This window comes from Podarcis gaigeae (assembly GCF_964106915.1).
Source record: "Podarcis gaigeae genome assembly, chromosome: 12".
NCBI lineage: Eukaryota > Metazoa > Chordata > Lepidosauria > Squamata > Lacertidae > Podarcis > Podarcis gaigeae.
This window is the reverse complement of record NC_139688.1, coordinates 27,821,672-27,840,143: the sequence shown is the minus strand read 5'-3', so window position 1 is coordinate 27,840,143 and position 18,472 is coordinate 27,821,672. Positions and strand designations below refer to the sequence as shown.

The 18,472-nt window shown below is 41.7% G+C and overlaps 1 protein-coding gene across 1 annotated transcript in view; it reads right to left on the bottom strand.

The window, feature by feature from the left end:
* Positions 1-18,472, bottom strand: part of VPS50 (VPS50 subunit of EARP/GARPII complex) — an 85,221-nt gene that overhangs the window by 27,809 nt on the left and 38,940 nt on the right. The window contains exons 18-22 of the mRNA XM_083705253.1: positions 17,317-17,493; positions 13,644-13,762; positions 11,421-11,527; positions 5,666-5,787; positions 2,908-2,988 (exon numbers count right to left, since the gene is read on the bottom strand). Of these exons, the coding sequence (XP_083561379.1) occupies positions 2,908-2,988; positions 5,666-5,787; positions 11,421-11,527; positions 13,644-13,762; positions 17,317-17,493 (606 nt within the window). The remainder of the gene's footprint in view (positions 1-2,907; positions 2,989-5,665; positions 5,788-11,420; positions 11,528-13,643; positions 13,763-17,316; positions 17,494-18,472) is intronic.

Below are 18,472 nucleotides of genomic sequence, written 5' to 3'. Positions count from 1 at the left end.
GTGGTTCTTATACAGTAGATTCAATTCTTCCTGGAAGGAGGAGACCCATTTATACCAGCTGCTGACATAAAAGAGATGCAGTGTATCACGGTGGTATGAATAATGTCTTAGCTAAAAACAACAACAGCCAAATTAGGTTGGTGTTTGGCTATAAGAAAAGACACACAAACAAATAAATCAACATCCATCAAATATTTCCACTGGCAGCTAACATGCTCTCAGAGGACGAGAGAGAGATGGCAAGGCAAAAGTGGTTAGACTAACTTTTGGGTAGCCATTTTAGCACTGTAACATACAGCTTTTATAATCACACTTGAGACCAGTAGTTCTTGAGTTGTGTCTTTTCAGTTTCTAGTTTAGGTATCAATGTGATGAAAGCTTCTTTCCACGACTCCGGTGCCTTCTTCCCCTCCATAATTTCATTGCAAACCTCCATTAATGGATGTATCAGGTAGTCTTTCAATGTCTTATAATATTTGGAGGTAAGCCCATCTGGCCCTGGAGACTTGCCCAGTTGCATATTCTGAATGGCTTCTTCAATCTCTTGTTGTGTTATTTTATAATTCAGGATTGTTCTATTTTCTTGAGACAGCTTTGGTAGACCATTCTTTATCAAAAATTGTTCTATCTCAACCTCATTTTGCGGCCCTTGAGTGTATAGTTGTTTGAAATATCTCTGGAAACACTTTCTGATCTCCACTGGATTCTGAATATTTCTTCCTTCAATCTCTAGATTTGTGACCGTATTTAGTTTTTGTCTCTTTTTCAACTGCCATGCTAACAGTTTTCCACATTTATTTGCCGATTCAAATGATCTTTGTTTCATTAGCTTAACTTTCCACTCCACTTCCTGATTTATCAATTTAGAATATTGTGCTTGATAAAGTTTAATTTCTCTCAAAATCTCCTTTGACTTCGGTCTCGATCTTAACTTCTTCTCACATTCTTTAATTTTCTCCAAGATCTTGTCTTTTTTCTCATTCTGTGCTCTTTTCTTTATGATGTTCTGTTGTATCAGAAACCCCCTCATAACCGCTTTACTTGCGTCCCAGATGATTCTTTTTTCCACCGTAGTGTTCAAGTTTATCTCAAAATAGTCCTTCAAAGCTTTTTGGGCCTTTTTAGTAATCTCCTGATCTCTAAACAAATTGTCATTCATCTTCCATCTGAAGGAGCCGGTTGGAGTTAGTCTCATATCCATCTTTACGGCATTATGGTCGGAGCAGGTCTTTGGGCAGATTTCCACTTTTCTTGTCTTGGGTGCCAGACCTCTAGTTATCCATATTTGGTCGATTCTTGTCCATGTCAGTTGGGCTTCAGAAAAGAATGTTCCTTCTCTTCCCAGGGGGTTCTTTGTCCTCCATATATCAATCAAGTCCATATTGTCAGTCAGTTCAAAAAATGTTTTAGGTAGTCTGCCATCTTTTGTCACGTTTTGGCTATATGACTTATCCATGTTGGTTGATGCCACCCCATTCATATCTCCCATCATAATGATGTTGTCATAGTTCAGATAGTCCAGCATTATCTCATGCAGCTTCTTATAAAATTCCGATTTCCCCTCATTTGGCGCGTAGATTCCTAATATCAAAAACTTTTCTCCTTGGTTTTGTATCTCAATTGCCAGAATTCTTCCTTGCTCATCTTTAAATAAAAATTTTGGTGACAGGCTCTCCTTTGCATATATCACCACTCCTCTTTTCTTAACTCGGTCCGAAGAGATAAATTCTTGGCCTAATCTTTTGTTTATTAACACTTTTCTGTGGAGCCTAGTCACATGTGTTTCTTGCAAGCAAATAATGTCCAATTGTTCTTTTTTCAATACATGAAATATTCTTCTCCTTTTTTCCGGGGAATTGGCGCCATTGATGTTCCAACTCAGAAGTTGCAGAGACATCCTGGACAAATCTGTTATTCCTCTGCTGGTGGTGTCTTTTTCTCCTGATCTTCAGACCCCAAAGGTGTAGGTGTAGGTGCAGGCGATGGTCCAGACCCTGAAGGTCTTTCAATCCCTTTCTGGAGGTCCTCTCCGTGGGCACTCAAAAATTTTTCTTTATCCTCGGCTGTTTTAATTTTCACCTTCTTCCCTCTGAATGTAAAAGATAATCCTTGGGGAAATTCCCACCTAAAGACAATTGAGTTGCTCCTCAGCAATCTTGCTAACTCAGTGTAGGTGTAGTTGTTTTGGGATATCTTTAGAGATCTCTGCTCTTCTATCCAAAATTTCAAGTGACTTTTCGTAATGTAGGCCTAGTATTTTGTCTCTTTCCTCCTTAGATCTCAAGGTAATCAAGCAGTCTCTGGGCCTGTCTTTCCTTGTTAATTTTCCAAGTCTAAAAGCAGTCACAATTTTAAAGTCCTTTTCTTCCTCCAAAGGCCAAAACTTGGAAAATTCTTTTGTCAGAAACTCAATTAAATTCCCTTGTTCAAGTTCTAATATTGACCTCAATCTCAAATTATTTTCCCGAGCCCGTAATTCTATCATAGACAGATAGGCCTGCTGTTCTCCAATCTGCTTATGCAATGGTTTTACCTCCTGCTTTAATTCTTCAGCTTTTTGGTTGGCTTCCTCTGCCAATTTTCGGTTTTCTGCCAAGTTTCTTCATTATTGTGGATCACCCAGTGGTATGGGTCAAGAGGAACCAACAAGAGGGCCTAACTGGCAGCCAGGGCAGTCAAGCCAGGATTGGTGTAATATGCTCAAGCCGTCTTCCTGGCTGCTGAACTCTGCACCAGCTGAAGTTACCAAACCGTCTTCAGAGCCATCTCCACAAACCATGTGTTGTTGTAATCTAACATGGATTTAGTGCAATTACTCAGGATGGTGTACATCTGGTGCAGCAACCAATGCAAAGCAGAAATTCCTATTACTCTTCCATTTCAATTACTCAAAGTCCTACAACTTACCAGATCAATCAGGCTCTCCTGTATTCTGTTGAGTGTGGTTCGAAGCCGGCTGCTGCTGAGTCCCAGTCCTGTCGTTTCAAACTGGAAGTAAGAGGGAATTTCTAAGCAAGACAATTTGGATAGCATACAAATAATACAAAAGAATTTTCCCATTTGCCTACATTCCATTGCCACATTGGATTAAAGCTCAGCATGACATGGTATTTCAATCAAAATAAAAAATGGAAAAAGAGGTGGGATGGGGAGGGAAGGCAGCAGCAACACACCCAACATTGCACTCATATAAAAAGAAAAACTAAGTTTCATACACTAAAACGACCACACACAATTCATACCGGACACATGAATTATCCACTGTATTAAGGGATAATTTTTTTTCCAGAATACTTAATATTGCACTTTGGGAAGCCTTGTGCTTTGTATTCTTTGTGAGAATGGCATCAAATGGCACCAGAAACCTTTGCCACATGAAGAACAAATTTTTAATGTAAATCAGAATGAAGAACTGTACTTGCTACTTAGTAGCAATTACCTTCGTGCTCTAAGATAACTAGTTACATAAGGAAGATTTCCTTTTGAAAAGATTCAGTGAAGTTACACCTACACAAACATTTGTGATTATGAATCAAGCAGAAAATGTTCCAGTGTCATGGTTCACAAAGACCCAAAGCCATTCCATTAGAGGAATGAATTATACCAGCTCATCCTGTTGCAACTTACCACATTTTAAACTCAGTGGGAATTATAAGAGACCCAGACAGAGCTGCTCAGTTGACAAAACTACAGCATGAAAACTAAGAAACATACATGTATTTCAAGGGTCAACTTCAACTATATTGTCAAAATATGGGTATGTGTTTCACACCAGGAATACATTTGTCAGTTCAGGAAGACACTCCTTTGCTTTGGATTCAACAGAACAGACCTTAACTATCATTCAAAAGCCACTCAAGCTAATGTACCTGTGCATTGGCCAAGTTACTCCCACTGGGTAAGTGGCTTGAAGTAAACAAATCGGCTTGAATGATGGAAAAGGCTGAATATTTTAAATAGCGTGCAACTGTTACAAGGGCAACTGAATATGGAAGAATACTTAAGGCAATCTGTGTTTCTTTATAGCACACACATCTGCAGTGTGCGGGCTGAGATGACAGACTTTCACTTAGAGAAGTTTACAATAAAATTATTAATGTCTTCGGTCTTCAAAGGTTCAAAAACATTTCCTTTTCAATTTAGTGGGGTTGACCCTCCTCAATGGTATCCCCAACACAGGCAGCTTATTGCGGGAGGGGGTTTGCACTCTATGGCTCTCAGGGTGCCCTCCCACACTACAATTCTATCATTCTTTTATTCTACTGGCCTAAAGGGCATACCAAATTATTATTATTATTATTATTATTATTATTATTATTATTATTATTATTATTATTGGCAAAGTTGTTTGAGGTCTTCAGAGATGCTAGATTATCATATCATCTTTACAAGAAGGCTAAATTAAATTCATAGACCCTTTTCGTAAGCTGTATGTTTCCCATGGGAACTGCTCTTCAATAAGCCAAACAATAAGGAACACTACAGTAGGAAACACAATGTTCAAAAATCCAACTCTTGCGCATTTACCTGCCTAGCACTGTGTTGTTCTCTGCTAGATGTGGAAAGTGTAGAACTGGGTAAAAGCTTTAAAATGCAAACAGGAGGTGCAAAGGGGGGGGGGATTAAAGAAAGAGCAGCAGAAACAGCCAATGAAAATCAAGTCAGTGTTACAAAAAAAACTATTTGCTGTTCATCTCTGTAAACAACCAAATCTCAATGTTATTACTCCTGCCAAAAGAACAGCCCTAGACAATTTGGAACCATGTGTGGATCTGTCAAGCAAATAAATGACTGATTTAAGATCCCATCCTGTTAAAGCTCGTGGGGCACTTGATTCTAGTATTTGCATTGCTTCTGGGATTCTCGCAACATGGAAAATGTTATTCCTTAGTACTAATATTCTGAACATACCTTTCAGATTTGCAAGTTATAAATGAATAAATGATCTGTGGCATGTGTGAAATGTATCCAGCTATTTAACACCTAGCTTCTCAATGCTGCAAGGTGCCTTCAGATTTGAAGAGTAGAGTGGGCACCGCCCTATATTCTTCTCCTAGTGTTATCTTAAAAGGAGCAAGAGAGCCTCATCCCTCCTTTATACACTTTCAGTCACTGTAAGCAAAACAGCAGCATATCCCAGTACCGCTTGGCACTTAGATGCCATTGATTTCCATTGGAACTGCAGCTTACTCAGTCCTTATTATTACCACACAGCCACTATCCTGCATGTCTCATCCAAATTCCTCTTATTAGTCTGCCTGTGGGCAAGCTTGTGTAGGGTTGTTGTTGTTATGGGTTTTTTACGAGGGTTTCTTTCCTTGTTATGTTATGACATATTGAGAGAGCCCCCAAGTTATAGGAACATCATATCTGAAAAGCAATTAACTGAACAAAATGAATTATTCCAGTGAAACCTCCATCTTCTCTCTCACAATATCACAAACCAGAAACCATTTTTTCCATAATCCTCAGATTGTTTCCTCATAACAACTTTTCTTTCTCTATGACATCTGGGAAGCAGAGATAGGTGTAAACCCTCACACAGACCTTATACCATTTATACTTCTAGAATTGCAAATTAATATTCCAGCTATCGCTACCCCCTTATACTATTCCCCTTCACCATCCATGCACGCACACTGATTAAACAGCAATGTTTACTTACCGTGTCATTTCGGCCAAAAAACATATATATTGCATACATGTAGTAGTCAAAAAGCTGGGACATGAAGTGGATCACATCAAATGCAATTGGCTTCAAGATGTTCATCATCTGCATGTATTTGCCTTCAAAGACAAAAAGGAACACCACAAAAGGTTCAACTGCCATGTTTGTACGCTGATGTCAAACCAGCTTTTATACATACTTATTATTAGTGAAATGTCCATACTGTACTGGTGATTGGTAAGGTGAGTACGAATGGATGCTAGAGGACTGAGTGTCTGTGTCCATCCCATGAAAATACAATAAACAATCCATGCTGGGCCTGCCCATTCTGCAATATTGCCTGCCCCGCCCCCCAATATTAGACAGAGTAGCAGCTATTTCCTAACATAACTGAAAGCAAAGGTCACCATAGGTTAGGAGCTAAACCAGAGCTTTCCAAACTTTTTATGTTGGTGACACACCTTTTAGACATGCATCATTTCACAACACAATAATTCAGTTTTACTAGCAAACCAGAGGTTAAACTAACCACTTTCCAGCCCTGGGGAGCATTTCCACGCACTGGTGGAGGAAGAGGGGGGCAGGGGGAGCACACCGCCCCCGGCACCACAATCCTGGTGGGGTGCCATCATGGCTGCCCTACCCCCTGCGTTGGGTGCCACGCCCCCGCAGGTGGCACATCATGCCCCCAGGACACGTGCCATGCCCCCCAGGACACGCGACAGCCACGCCCCCACCTGCTTGAGCATGAAGCTCTGCCACTGTTTCCACGACACACCGAAACACTGCAGCCAACACACTAACGTGTCGCGACACACAGTTTGGGAAGCTCCGAGCTAAACCTTATTCCTTCTCCTCGTTGTCCCTGGTTATAAACAGTTCAGCTTCTTCTCAACTTCTTCACTCCATCCTAGGTTCCAATTCTTGATCATATTTAGCCTGCGTACAGAGCAAACTTTTAAAGCACATTCCCATCACCCAAAGAATCACAGGAACTGTAACTTACTCCTCAGAGAGCTACAATTCCCAGTACCTTTCACAAACTACAGTTCCTAGGATTCTTTTTTAGGGGGTGGGAAGAATGTGCTTTGAACATATGGTTGTGTGCACAGCCTAGACGTGTGGTGGAATGTTGCAAACTGGCATAGATAGGACAACCTTGCTGTGCAACAAAGTGTTGGCAGTGTGAAGCACTTCCCTGCTCAGGTTTCCAGCCCCTCAGCTATCAATCAGTATTAAAGAGCCATGGAGCACTCTCAATTCTCACTGGACTGTTTTGTGGTTCCCCTACTTAGGTTTTATTTCTAATACTGTTGCTACTGTTGTTTTGCACTTCTGCAAATTACAAAGGCCTGCTAATACCTCTCCTCTTGGATGTGGGTGGCACCTACATAAAAAGTGGCAATCACAGCCTGGACATCAGAAATAGAGGAAATGATAATCAACCTTGCAAAATCAGAACCCTGAAAGTTTAAGCACATTTATGGAAAAAAATACCATACCACCGTTTTTAGCTTAAGGCAGCATCTCATTTATTACAATACATTGCACTAGCCCATTAAATCTGCAATGAAAACTGTTAAGGCAATGAAATGCCCTAATGATTTTATGTTCCTAGATTACAAGCATCCTTCTAAGCCTTAGTAGTCTTGAACATTTCCTAAAATTCGGCTCATTCTCCCTTTTTCTCTGGGGTTGCACCTGTGAGCAGTCCCAACGTTCCTGATCACATTTATGGAGAGAAATAACATCTGAAGCTGTTGGTAACTGATATGTATGTCAACGATTTCAATAACACCCAAGATAATTCCATGGGCCTGGATTTTCCAAACATCTCTTTCAATAAGAACATCTACTTAACAGAAAGGCTAGAAGATAGGACTTAAGAGTCTATGAGGAAGACAAGGAACTCTTCCCTAAATCTTGCCCCTGTAAAATCTTTTCTCCCTTAGATGCCAAGAACATTTCTCTATCACTACATCACTCTGCATCTTGACACTGTGCAGGCTCCAGGAACATTTCTTCTTCATTCCTTCCATAAGATAATGCCAATTTTAAAAATCTCTCCTTTAAACCTAGTAGACAACCTTCTTTTTTTGCGCACTAAACAGGTATTTTGAAAAGGAACCACCAGAAAAGTCACCAACAGGACCATCAGCAGAGTGTGCCCCCCCCCCCAAATCCTCTAGAATAACTAGAAGGGAAGGGAAGGGAAGGGAAGAACATTTATGAGCAGCACTTGCAGTGAAACCAGACTTTTACAAAGATGCAATCAACTACATGCTTTTTTAACAAATTGTTTGCCATTGGCACATATTTCTTGGCAATCTGGATTCTAAAACAAGTGTGATATTAAGACTTCCAGGCAAAACTATATGGGATGAGTTACTTTTTAATATTTAAAAGCCTGCAACTTTTATGTTTTCGGTTTACTATATAATTTGTCAAGTGCTTATGGAAGCGTTTAGAATGATTTCATGATAGGCTCTCACAGTAACAGGGTTTACATGGCCGTGGGTAATTCTTACATAGCACAGAATCCTGCAGTTATTATCATCACAGCTAAATTTCCATTACACGATGGTTCACTGCAAGACGTCTTTTCCAGCTCTCACAAGCTGGAACCGTCAAAGGGGGTGGGGAATAGCTCACATTAACCTTATCTCAAATAGATTATGGAGGAGTCATCCAAGTCTGCCCTTAAAGTCTGGCAGAAAAAGAGATAACAGAAATGTATTTCTGCTTTATGTTTTGTGTGAGAAATTAAGCAACAGAACACATAATGAACCATATAGTAGTATCTTAGAGGTGTTACTCAAGGTGTTTGTAAATTGCAATATAGCTTCAAGAAAAATCGCAGTGGCCCATGCAAGATTTATTTATTTTCATTGCATACAATTTACTGCTTGATTGTTAAAAAACAACAACAACAATGAAAGCGCAAAGCAGTTTTTAGAAACCTCAAAGCATCCCAGATTTCTAAGTCAGTATTCACTGCCTTTTTCGTGCTTTTTTTTAAAAGGATATCCATGCGTTTTTACTCTTTGCATATCTTCAGCTTGAAATATCCTTTCATAATGCACGAAAAGCCCAGTTTTTCAATTTCTCACCCTAATGTGTCTCACAGGGTTAATGAGAGGATATATAGACTACAAGACTTTTGTGCAACAAAAGCACAACGAACATGCCAATTAGTAATTATCAAATACAGAGTAGGGAAAACCATGTTTAACCCCTCCCCCCACCTTTAGAACACTGACATAGCAAAATATTTCATGGTAGTTCAACCCCCTACAATGAAGGAATCTCAACTAAAGACAACAAATGGCCATCCAAACTCTGCTTACAAAACTCAGGTGAAGTCTCCCATGACTACAGTACTATATTTCTCCTTTCTGAATGCCTGCTCTAGGAAGGCATCATCCAAGTCTTTAGTTTGGCTTGGAGATCCATAGCAGACACACACAGTAAGGTCACTGATGTTTCCCTCTACCACAATTTTTACCCATATACTTCTATCTGCCTTCCATGCTCCAGGTCATTGATCTGAGAGCCAACACTGTATCATCTGTGCTGTAGATAATGCATTCTTTCAATATTACCTAAATACACTGGAATATGGCAAGTTCTACCCCATAATGGCCAACCTAGCTAGGGATATCCTTTAAAGAAGCTATGAAGGAAGGAAATAAAGAACAACCAAAGAACTGGGAGTTCGGGCACAAAAATCTTTCCTCACATTTCTGGCTTGTAACTAATGAACAACATAATCTTTGCCAAATTAATCTAAACTCTGTAAAGAACGAAGTGCCCGCTTTGATTTTTAGACAGCAATTCTTCATATTCTTCAACTAGATGTGTCAACAGTCTTATTAGTTCAGAGAAAGATACCATGCGTTTGGCCAAGAAATACTGAGCAATATTTATCAAATTATTACTGCAGCATCCCAGGAGAGCTCAGAGTGCGTAGGTCATGCTCACAAAGGCAATGTTTTCCCAGAGTCTAACGAAGTTTCAGGTAACAGCATGGGGAGAACAAGATTGCTGGCAAGGATGCATGGAAATGAGGTTCCACACAACACAATTCAATTACATTCCCTCGTGTCCATCAGATGAAAATCCATTTACCTACATTGTAGATTAAGGTAATGACTTCGTGTGATAACTTTCTGTTCTAAGCATCGTAAAAGGCAATAAAAAGCCCCCAAACACTGAAGGACTTTCTGTTACACCAGTCAGTGGCAAAGCACATTTGTGGGCACGCACGTTGGCTCAGTACAAGTATTCTCCGAGGTTTGCATCCTAGCTAACATTAAGTAGTGGGCGTTGTAACCAAATTACAGCATGTCTGACACATCGCCGCCTGTTAAATAAAACCTTATATCCACAAGAACATAAGAAGAGCTCTGCTAGCTCAGGCCAGTGGCCTGTCTAGCCCATCATCTTGTTCTCAGTGGCCAAACAGATGCCTATGAGAAGCCTGAAAGCAGGACCTGCTCTCCCATCTGATTCCAGCAACTGCTGCTCAGAAGCACACTGCATCTGGTATGGAGACAGCATACAGGCCCGAGGGTTTGTAGGCACCCTCCATGAACTTGTCTAATCTTCTACTGAAGCCATAGGAGCCAACTCCTAGGGGCCGGGGTCCCTTCGGCCCCCCAAATAAAACATTTGAGGGGTTTCCTCCCAAAGTTGATGGGCATTGCCATTCAAATGGTGTCTGTTTGCTGTGTCGTATGATCAATTATGTGGTTATGTGGGGCGGGACTTACCTGCCTAGGCCCCCCATATTTTATTTAACAGCACCCCTGATTGAAGCATCCGAGTTGGCAGCCATCGTTGCTTCTTCTGGGAAAGAATTCCATAGTTTATCTAGGCCAGTGATGGCCAAACTTGGCCCTCCAGGTGTTTTGGGACTACAATTCCCATCATCCCTGACCACTGGACCTGTTAGCTAGGGATGATGGGAGTTGTAGTCCCAAAACAGCTGGAGGGCCAAGTTTGGCCATCACTGATCTAGGCTCTGTGCAAAGAAGTACTTCCTTTTGTCTGTCCTGAATCCATGGGATGTACTTGAGTTCTATTATTATAAGAGATGGGGAGGGGAATGCACTCTATCCATTTTCTTTATACCACACATAATTTTATATACTTCCTGTCATGTCGCCTCTTAGGAAAATAAAGAAAGTTGAACACGTGCCAGATATACTCCAATCAGCATGGATATTATATGCCAGACACTGGAAAGACTACAGAAAAACAGCTAAAATATGGGAGCACTATAAGGAGGCATTGACTGCCTGAGAACCCCCAGTTAATTACATTAAACAATAGCTAGGGACTGATTGCACACACCTGTGAAAATGTTGTAATATAATGGATTACTAAATGGGAATATTTTCATGAAGCCTTTTTGAAATGAAGCATATTCCATTCTTTGAATTAATCGTTATTACTAGTTCCCCCCTCCTGGTGTGCTTTTGCCGTGCTTTTCTTTTGTAAATATACTGCAGAATCTCTTCATGATAAATTATCTTGCAATCTTTTATCATTTTTGTTTCACATCGTAATTTTTGTATTTTTTTGGTAACAAAAATATAACAGCAATGGCAACTCAGAACTATTCAAAGATGAGACCATGACACTCCAGCTATAAAGTTTTAAAAGCCAGGCAATTCTAAATATAAAACACACACACACACTGATAAAACATGCAGGTTGTATTAAGAAAGCAAGAAACCATTTCACTTACCAACAAGTCTTATTACATTCAGTGTAGTGTTGGTCAAAATGGGAGCGTTCACCTTACTGAGGCAATAATCTGATCGCTTCCTGCTTCTCAAAGTTTCTCGAGAAATACTAGGTAGAAAAATCATTAGGTATAAGTGCACAGACATGGACCACACAGATGGGGAAGTTAATGTTCCATTTATATTTTGTTCTTGCCACTAAAGGAGCAGAGTATAATAATGTTTTGTAAGTAAACACACTGCCATGCGGCCCCTTGGAAAGCTGCCCAGAAGGAAATACGGCCCTTCAGGCTAAAACAAGTTCTCTAGCCCAGATCTAGAAATGAAGGGGCTTAAGCATCCTTCTGAACAATTTGCATTCGGGGTGGATATGGGTGGCCCAGTAATGGCAAGGCTTTGACTGGAATTAAGAAGTACAGTGGTACCTCGGGTTAAGTACTTAATTCGATCCCAAGGTCCGTTCTTAACCTGAAACTGTTCTTAACCTGAAGCACCACTTTAGTTAATGGGGCCTCCTGCTGCCGCACCGCCGCTGCGCAATTTCTGTTCTCACCCTGAAGCAAAGTTCTTAACCTGAGGTACTATTTCTGGGTTAGTGGAGTCTGTAACCTGAAGCGTATGTAACCCGAGGCACCACTGTATTGGGAGTTAGGTAAAATGTTACTTTCATTTTGAGAGAATAAAATAAAAGATGGCTCCTTTAGTCGGAACAGAGCATCGCTTCCTAGTAGCCTCAGGCTTCCACACCTGTTTATCTATCTTCTACAACAAGAATACATTTATCACCTCATACCCTTAGTAATTAAGTCATACTGAAGTCATGCCTAATTTCAATTTTGCCAATTAACAAAAGGATGGAAAAAAAAGGTCTTAGCCCAAGCGCTTAAAATGATAAATGGCTTTATTTTAACTGGAGCGTGCAGCATTTTAATTTCTTCATGGAATAATTATCGGAGCTACAAAGGCCAAGCAAAGCTCTTGCTGACTTTTTAGCTATGAAGATCATGTGGATGTAAAAGCTCTAACGCTAATGCCTCCATTTGCAATGATCTATTTTCTCATTCCCATTCATTTGCCTCCACGTTGTTGCTAATCTGCCTTGTAAGATGCTAAACAAAGTTGTGCAGCTTCCACCCATTTTAGATCTCCACCTTCTCTAATCTAAGAACATCAGAAGAGCCCTACTGGATCAGGTGAGTGGCGCACCTGTTCAGCATCCTGCTCTCACAGTGGCCAACCCAGATGCCTGTGGGAAACCAGAAAGCCAGACCTGAGTACAACAGTGCTCTCGCCTCCTGCGGTTTCCAAGCAATTGAAATTCAGATGCATACTCCCTCTAACAGTGGCGGTAGAACACCAAGATATCAGATTTAGGAGCCTCTGACAACCTTTTATCCTCCATGAATTGGTTTTTTTAAACCCATCCAAGCTGGTGGCCATTGCTGAGAGAAGGACTGCCTGCTCCTGTATGAACCTGGCTACTCTCTAGACATAGTCAGATGCTCTGCTTTGGGTACCACCACCACCTTCAGAACTAATGCAGGTCACAACCAGATGTGGGGCTTTTCCTTGTAACAGTTTAAAAAACGTCCATGGTGGCTGATAAAAAGCATGAACGTCAAATAGTGCTTTTCCAAACAGTGTTCCGGAGTTCCTCTGTTGACTATCAAGGGTTCCCTAGTGAGAAGATCAGTAATAGCAGACAAGCTTTGCTTAACCATCACTTGCCCATCACGGCCAAGAGCAGCTGTAGAAGCTTGCTTGCTTCCTGTCCTTTAACATGCATGCTCAGTTTACACAGGTACATGGTTAACAACTAACAGGCCTAGGCAATTCTCTTTTTATACCAAGGATGGCTATCCTGTGGCTATCCCAGATGCTGCTGGACTCCAACTCCTATCATCCCTGACAACTGGCCATGCTGGCTGAGGCTGATGGGAGCTGGAGTCCAAAAACAACACGAGCATCGCAGATGACGCATCCCTGCTTTTAAACAGATGGCATCCTAGAACATGGACCCAGAGTACTCTGCACTACGCAGGGGCTTTCGTGGCACATATCTGGCACATAGGGAGTGTTCCTCACTAGACAAATGGATGTAGAAAGAGTTACCTTAAGATATGCATGGGGGGGGCTTTCGAAGTCCCACTAAGGATGAGTTGACAGTATAGTTTATGCTTAAGCATGTCATAAAAAATAAGTTATGAAATGTATGTTCAAGGTACCTTTTTACCGGGGCATCTCCAGTCTGTTCATCAACATAGTCTCTCTTCAGTTCTTCAGGAACGTCGCTATCACTGTCATACTCTTGATAGGCACTCTTTTCCTGCTCATCCGATTCATACTATCAAAATAAACCATAAGCGCTTTCAGCTCCTGTGCAGTAACTCAGAAGGCACATAAAACGCCTCAGTGGTCCTTAGACTTTAATTCCGTACACGGAGCAACGTTGTCTGAAGTTAAGATACTGCTCCTGTCATTCTTCCCCTGGTGAATGGCAGATACCTTGCTCACCAGACAAAAACTTCTTCTTCAAAAAAGACATCTACAGTACTATAGGTTTTTTACACGACAAATAATATCTGGACTAGTCAGATTCAGTTCTGGATAGATAGATAGATAGATAGATAGATGATAGATAGATAGATAGATAGATAGATAGATAGATAGATAGAAAGATGATAGATACAGTGGTGCCTCGCAAGACAAAATTAATTCGTTCCGCAAGTCTTTTCGTCTTGCGAGTTTTTCGTCTTGCGAAGCACGGTTTCCCATAGGAATGCATTAAAAATCAATTAATGCATTCCTATGGAAACCGCCTTCAGACCAGGTCCGGGGACAGTCTGTCCCCCGACCTCTTCTGAAGGCCGGCGGGGGGCAAAAGTCTTTGCTTTCCCCCGCCTGCCTTCCCGGGAGAGCGGAGAAACGCAGCGCTGCAGGTCCTGGACCTCTTCTGTCTTTGCTCCCCCCCCCCCCCGCCTGCCTTCAAAAGCCATCCGGGATAGCGGGAAGCGCTTCCCTGCTATCCCGGACTGCTTTTAAAATGCTGGCGGAGGGAGCAAAGCCTTTCGGCCCCCGCCGGCCTTCCTGGACCTCTTCTGAAGGCCGGAGGGGGGTGGAAAGCTTTGCTCCCCACCGCTAGCATTTAAAAGAGGTCCCCGGAGATTTCCCTATGGGCTTTCTTCTTGCGAAGCAAGCCCATAGGGAAATTCGTTTTGCGAAGCGCCTCCAAAACGGAAAACCCTTTTGTCTAGCGGGTTTTTCGTCTTGCGAGGCGTTCGTCTTGCAGGGCACCACTGTAGATAGATAGATAGATAGATAGATAGATAGATAGATAGATAGATAGACAGACAGACAGACAGACAGCCTGGAACTTGCACTCATTTTCTTTACACAATTGTAACCTTACAATTGTGGGGGATTAAATAACTAAATGGAGAGCTGGGAAAACCCACTGTTCTCTGCTCCCCATTTATTCACACACCCACCCCACACACATACTGGGTCCCAGTGAGTTTTTCTTACAGGCTTCGGGAAGAGAGGAGGGCTCTGACAGCATTCCAGAGCCCCCCCCCCCCGCCATCTTCCCTAAGCCCAGCAAGCATGGCGGTGCCTTCCTTACCAGACTCTAGGAAGGGGGCATGAGGGCTCTGAGACTGTCCTAGAGGCCGGTAAAAAAGGTGCCTCCTCACTTACCACAGTCTGAGAAGGTCATGGGAAAGCCCATGGAATATCATGGGCCCCTCTCACGACCTCCCTAGACCCCGGTAAGCAGCTTTCTGCCTCATGGGGGTAGGGGGCGATTTCAGGGGTTCCTGACTTTGCACGATTTTGCCTTTTCATGTGGGCCCCTGGAACTGAACCCTCATGTAAGTGGCGGGCCCACTGCATTGAATGAGCCACAGGGTGGGACAGACGAGAAATCTAAGCAAAACAAGCATAATTGTGATAAATTGTTTGAAAGAAAAATGCTGAACGCTGAACCACTACCAACAGCAGCTTTCAGTTAAGTAAGAGAAACAATGCAACTAAACGTTTGATCCGAATATAAGAGGCTTCAAAATGACAATAAATTGCAAACCACCATAATTTAAAATATTTGCTAAGTGCTGCCCAAGAAATTAAAGCCACATGTAAGATTAATAAAACTCATTTTTTAATGTCTGCAGATCTAACAACTGCCCAACCAAATTTGAGGAAAACATGCATATAACTCATTTTCTTCAGCGTTCTAGTTCCTTCCTCACAGAATGTTCTGTATCCCAAGTGTCACAGAGAACACAAAACAGAAAGAAAGAAAGAAAGAAAGAAAGAAAGAAAGAAAGAAAGAAAGAAAGAGAGCCCTGTACAAAATCATTTTCATGACAGCCTGATAATTCACTAATTATCCAGATGCTGGAGAGTGGGGATGCACCACAGCAAGTACTAACCAAAACGAGGCGAAACAGCAAGCCTTACAGAACTACATATGTCAGCCTCCATAAGAAATAGAACTCACTATTACCATGGGCAATCCAAAACAAGGTTGCAGAAAATATACACTACAGCTTACAGAAAGTCATAGCCGGTTGCTGGTATATGTGATTATTGCGCCCCCTAGCGATCTGAGAATGTGTCAGTTCCGTGATGATAGTAGGACCAATCAGTTACTTATAGGAAAACACAACGCAACTCTCATTTTAGCAACAGAAAGGCCAGTCCTTGACAGTGACCATGAATCTGAATATTAATTCATTAGGAACTGTACAAGAAAAAAATTAAACCACCACTATGGGATTTGTTGAAGCTGAGGCTCCAATACTTTGGCCACCTCATGAGAAGAGAAGACTCCCTGGAAAAGACCCTGATGTTGGGAAAGATGGAGGGCACAAGGAGAAGGGGACGACAGAGGACGAGATGGTTGGACAGTGTTCTCGAAGCTACCAGCATGAGTTTGATCAAACTGCGGGAGGCAGTAGAAGACAGGAGTGCCTGGCGTGCTCTGGTCCATGGGGTCACGAAGAATCGGAGACGACTAAACGACTAAACAACAACATGGGATTTGTGTGGCAGAGGCTCATTTGCCATTCAGCTATTGGCTGCTTTAGACAAGATGCATACGTAAACAGGGCCAGATTCCAACAGGCCAGTTTTTTAGTCTGTAGCAGCAATAACAACAGAGAGTCTTATGCAGCCCTAAAGCCTAACAAAGTCATTGTGGCATAAGCTTTCATGGATCAGAGCTCACTTCATCGGGTGCACAAAGTATTCACCGGTGAACAGGTATACAAATCCTGAGTACAGAGGAGGAGGAGAAATGTGTTTTTGATTTTATACAGAGAGTCTAGGTCAACCAAAGCACAAGTAAATAATCTAATCAACTGAATGGAAGTTTCAACAGATTTAGTAATGACCCGCTCCCGACCTGGAGTTTGCGTTACAGAGTGAATCCAGTCTGTCCTGGAAGATAGACCCCCCAAAATAGTCCTGAGAGGCCACTGCTCTGCTATTTTGTCACCCCAATCTCCCTCATAGACCAAGGTTCTAACTGGGTTCTTACAGGTGGGCAGGTGCGTCTAGGAGCATTTGTGTTTAAGTAACCAGGATGCTGTGATTCCCAACATGGAACCATAGACTTGTAAAGTTGGAAGGGACCACGAGGGTCACCCAGTCTGACCCTCTGTAAGGCAGGAATCTTTTTGCCCAATGTGGAGTTCAAACTCACAACCCTGACATTTGAGATTCTCGTGCTCTATCAACTGAGCTGTCCTGAATCAAGGTTTCTACAGTAACACCAGGCATGTCGACAGGGAATTCCCAGTTTGAAGGATTATTACTTTGCAACCTCCATTTTGGAAATTAACTGGTTAGAAATACCGTGTCTCACAGAATACTAAGAGCTCATCAGTGTTCCCTTACCCCATTGGAAGCCAGCACATCCTCAGTCTCATCATCTCTGTTGTTGGCTTGGATTTCAAAGGGATTCCCTCCATTACAGTACTGCTCAAACAGAGTTATGGTTCTTTCTATTTCTGAAGCAGGCTGCTTGCTTGGCGACACAGAAGGGGAACGGGACTGTGCCATGAACTTAAATTCCTATTAACACAAAACAGGTGATTTATAGGCTCTGCCATGCAGTTTAAATATTGATCCACATAATAAAGGAGCGGTTTCTTGACAAGCACTGCGGTGTTTGTCTTTCAGCTAACATGGCTTTCCTTCTTTCATTTTATTTTATTTTTAAAGACTGCAAATGTAACCATTAATTTGATGCTTGTCTAATTCTAACACACTTGCCCAATTACTTCAGGCAAAACACCCCCTGCAGCTTGGAAATGAAAGACTTTCAAAACACATATTAAGTTCATTAGTGAAGCATCGTGATGAATTACGTTACAGCCGACTTTTAAAAAAGCAAATTATGAGAATTACAATGCCTCTGCATTTACAGCTGCTTAAAAATCAATCAATATAAATGGCTGCTAAAAGTGAATTTTAACAAGTTTTCTTTTTATCATAGCATCTGGTTTTATCACTACCTTGAATGCTGGAAACAGCATGGGATGCACAAATGCTGACTCTATTTGGACATCATGCAAAACCATTGTTTAGCATAAAAAGAACGAGCCACTGTTACCCTCATGTTCCCTATATTGCTCCACTGCAACTGCAAGTTTGGAAGCTTTTGCTTCCAGTTTAATCACAGTTTGTCCCATCATCCAGACTTAACAAACTATGGTTCACCTTAACTGTGGTTCATCTTAAACAAGCCAAATTCAAAACACTGGCTATGAAGCTTGCTTGTTTAAAAAAGCCATCGTTAACATTACACATAGTTTAGGTTTGTATAATATGCTGAACTGTGCTAAGCTTCCATCAGAAGTGATAACTTCCAGTCCTCACAGTCACACTAAAGGAGGAATACATGCAAGGTTCACTGCAGCTTGTTCTTATCAAACAAAACAATTGCTTGGAATGATGTCCAAAGGCAGCAGAAGGGCTGAAATTTGGTCCTTCCATTCTGAATACAAAATGCATACGGTGCTTTAAGGTATCACCGCATTGTGTTTTGTTT